The sequence below is a fragment of the Pholis gunnellus genome (genome assembly GCF_910591455.1).
Source record: "Pholis gunnellus genome assembly, chromosome: 17".
Classification (NCBI taxonomy): domain Eukaryota; kingdom Metazoa; phylum Chordata; class Actinopteri; order Perciformes; family Pholidae; genus Pholis; species Pholis gunnellus.
Window position 1 is genome coordinate 28333 of NC_136544.1, and position 4009 is coordinate 32341.

A 4009-nucleotide genomic window follows, 5' to 3' on the forward strand; every position below is an offset into this window, starting at 1 on the left:
CTACAACAAGCTACTGTAACATGAACACAACAGCTTTCAGTTTGACATAGAACATAGAACGACTGCAACTATTTAAGCATCAAACAGAACAATAAAGGCTGGGCGGAAAATGAGCTGGTAGTCGGACATTTTTTCATATTAATATGTATTTACCATCGGATCAGCCAACGCAACCATTCTCCGATGCAGTAGGTGGCGGTATGCGCGTTTCTTTATAGAGGAATGCTTCCGGTTCATGTGACTTCCAAGCAGCTGATTATCCAAACAAGTCATGGCGGAGAAGGGAGCTGAAGGATCCGCGAAACCTGCACTGCCAGCGGCGGAGCAGCAGCTCTTCCGCCGCCGACAGGAGCTCGACTACTGGAAGAAGAACGCAGCGCGGCTCCGCGGCCGGAACCTGCTGACCGGCCTGACGATCGGGGCGTTTGTGGTCGGCATGTGTATCCTTCACTGGTGTCCTGGTCAGATAGATGTCAGAAGCTATTACACAAAACATACGACACGCTTCGTCCTTCATTCAGTTGCTTCAAGGATACATATAAAGTGAAGATCTCATCAAACAGAAAATGTAATTTTTTCCGTTTGAACCAAATCTAATGAATTAACTTTTTTTATTTGATTATTATTAATAAAATTCTGTCAATTCAAACATTACATTTTTTTTCATTAAAATCCGTTTGTCACCAGAGGGTGCCAAAGTATTGATATATTAATATGTGTAGCACGGAGAATCTTATCTTACCTGCATCAGCACTTCTAAAACTAAATGGGTCGACCACTTGCTGCTTCCTACTGTCAACAGATTCCATCAAATTAGCAACACAACCATGTGTTAGTCTTAACCTGGATGCTTTCCGACTCTGTTCATTCCCTGAAGACATACATTTCTGTTCGGTGCTCAAACAGGAATACATAGTGCATTTGTTGATGACTCTTTTCAGCTGGGGATTAATCCACATTTGTTGCTCTAGTGAGCTTCTGTGGCAGCAGGACTGTGATTGAGTCAGAATATACTACACTGTGTGTGTTTTCATGGTAATGAAGTGACGTGTCAGCCAGTGCAACAGTCATCGATCAGTTTTTAATAGTTTTTGGGACAACAGTGGCGCTTCCTGGCACAGAGGAAGAAGAAATGTCAGGCTTTTGGAAACACACAACACAAATCAAAGGATTTTGGTGTTTTCATGGATTTTGTTGACGATAAGAAACACAGAAAGTCACCAGACATTCAAACCAAGAAGCCATGACAACTGCTTCATGAAGCCCAATATCAAGTCTTATTGTTCCAAAAGAGAATTTAGAATGTAATTTGTCAGGAAATTCAGGAAACGTAACTTTATTTATGATCCCTTTTTTTTTATAATAAAGATAATAAAGAAAATACGTGTAAGTAAAGTTAATATGTCAAATTATTTTACCCACGTTTTTGTTCGGAAAGATATTTGGATCCTCAAGAGCAGGAGCTGAATTTGTTCATCATCTCTCTTAAGTCACCGAGCACTATTTCATGTATTTAATCTGCGAGTTATACCGTATGTATAACTGTGGGTTCCCCTGAACGCTTGCTACTGGGGCCGCTTATCAAATGTGACGAGTGTTGGCCCTTTAAGATGATTACCCATGCAGCGTTAGTTTTATTTTTTTTATTCCCAAAAGGTTAGGTCTCGGTGTCCAGTCCAATAATGACTCAATGAATACAATTTAATAAAAATGAACTATTAACATCTACACACCCAATAGGGTAAACAACAAGGTGCTAAAAAGTGCTTTTCTTTGACCTGTGACCATTCAGTTAGCTACACCATCCTGTCCGTCAAACAGGAGAGAATCGTGGAGGAGCTGGACGAGGAAGTCAAGATCAACATCCTCAGAGGGCCGAGAACCAGTGCCAACTCCTAATGACGCTGACCACGAGCTGCGCTGGACCCACTGCTCCCTGGCCCTTATGCGTGGGCTCTGTAGACCGCACGGTGACATCACACCGGCTGTCATGTCCACTGAGCTTCTCATACTGAAGGGGAAACCTTGTACATTTTCAACCTGATCTGTCACCGGTAACACGCAGAGAAGCAGTGAAAGGTTCCTTTGCCAATACCATCCACATCGCAACGATACCAAGCCGGCTGACAATAGGCCACTCTTCATCACAAGTCATATAAGGACATTACAAATGTTTTCTTTGCTCCTTTTCTGTTTTGAAATACAAAACTGTTGTTGAAATTGTTGAATTATTTTCTGCATTAATATAAACTCTGAATTCTGAACTCTGAATAAAGTGTTGACTCGACACACTGAGGGAAAAAAGAATTTTGCAGATCCGTCATTTCTAAATACGTTCCTCATATTTTTTTACATTTCTTTAAAGAATTGTTTGTCATTAATTATAGGGGAAAATAAAGTGATTGTTCATTCGATACATTTCCAATTATTTCAAATGAAATGCTGGAGTAACCTTGAATTCATATAGTAAGTGCACAGCTGCTCAGGAGAACATGCACAAATGTTGAAATTGTCTAAACTTTGCACCAAACTCTATTCACAAATCTTGCAATTTATTGTCATCTCTCAAATCAGAAAATAATGCAGCATGTACGTGGTACAAATGTCTTTTACAAATCTTATATATTGATCATTTCTCAATTGAGCAAATTGATATCTAATCCATTAAAGGGAAAACTTTCTTCCTTATCTCTATGTGGGTTAGGGGATATAGTGTGAAGAACCTGCAGTTCTTGCTGATGTTCTCTGTCTGTGGGGAGCACCAGCTAAATCTTTTCTTCTTCCTGCATCCAGTGACGTCGTTGGAGGTCGAACTACAGCGTGCCACGTCAGCGTTGGCAGCTGTGTTGCACAATGCAGCTGCAAAACATCCTTGTTCTCTAAAATGGAATCCCAAATTATGAATGCAGATGTTGACGATTATTTTTTACAGCCAGAGAGGCTACTCCAGACTCCCTGTGACGCCAACAGAGATGCAATCATGCTGCTCTGATGATTGACCCAGAGAGCGAGCCATGTGTCCATCATGAAGGGTTTCCTTTTCTTTGGGACAGAGGTGTGCTGGAGACATTCTTCAGGATCCCGAAGGTAATCTAAAAAAGACAACCGAGACCAGCAGGGCGATATTACAAATTCACATCCTACTCGGGTAATGTAAACTCATGTAAAAACAATACAATGAAGGCAATTTGACACAAATAAGAAATTAAATAGCATTATCATAATTCAAATATATAATTATTTATTTCGATTGATAACTCAATTTAATTTAAAAAGTCATAGTCATGTCAAAAGAAGTATTTTTTATGTGAAAAAAGTCATAAAAAGTCAGAGCATAGTATGTCAAAAAAGTCATATAATATGTAAATAAAAAATCATAGTTTAGTATGTCGAAAAAATATCTGAAAAATTAGAGTATAGTGTGTCCTAATAAAAATAATTAAAAGTCACAATATAGTGTCGAAAAAAAGTCATAGTATAGTTTATAAATAAAAAGTCTTGAATATTCATAGTTTAGTAAGTCGAAGAAAAGTCAAAAATATAGGATGTTGAAAAGAGAATCCGACTCCACTTTGACAAAACTACAATTATGATGCAAGGATGGAAGTTGGCCGTAGGTCTGCCATGCCAAAACTTCAACGAAGCGTAACTAATATGCAGCTGTGTGAAATATTTTTAATCACTTCATGCAGACTATATAAAATGCTCCCTGAGTGACAGCCTGCTTCAGTCGTGGTGTAAAGGAGAGAAGCTGGAGGTCCTTCCTTCCTGCTGCTGTCACACTCAACAATTAACACTGCTAACATTAGAAACTGAGAATGTAATCATGTGCAATATCAATGAAACTGCTCAATATCAATATTTTCTTTATGCAATAATGTAGATTCAACCGTTCAGTTATATATTGCTTTTTAACAGTTTAATAATATATCATAGGCCTAGTTTGTTTAGATGTTTTACCAATGCTTCTTCTTGTTATTAAGAACCAGAATTTGTTTACTGACAGTTT

General features: G+C 38.6%; 1 protein-coding gene across 1 annotated transcript; it reads left to right on the forward strand.

Moving 5' to 3' along the window:
• The first annotated feature begins 243 nt into the window (after positions 1 to 243).
• Positions 244 to 2329, forward strand: coa3b (cytochrome C oxidase assembly factor 3b). Its single transcript, XM_079178155.1, has 2 exons — positions 244 to 440; positions 1793 to 2329. Exons 1-2 carry the CDS (start codon positions 272 to 274, stop codon positions 1897 to 1899), a joined length of 276 nt encoding a protein of 91 aa, XP_079034281.1. The 5' UTR covers positions 244 to 271; the 3' UTR covers positions 1900 to 2329.
• The last annotated feature ends 1680 nt before the right edge of the window (positions 2330 to 4009 follow it).

Coding starts and splice junctions, on each gene's coding strand:
- coa3b (XM_079178155.1), top strand. CDS start 272: ATGGCGGAGAAGGGAGCTGAAGGATCCGCGAAACCTGCACTGCCAGCG. Junction 441..1,792: donor GGCGTTTGTGGTCGGCATGT/GTATCCTTCACT, acceptor GTGACCATTCAG/TTAGCTACACCATCCTGTCC.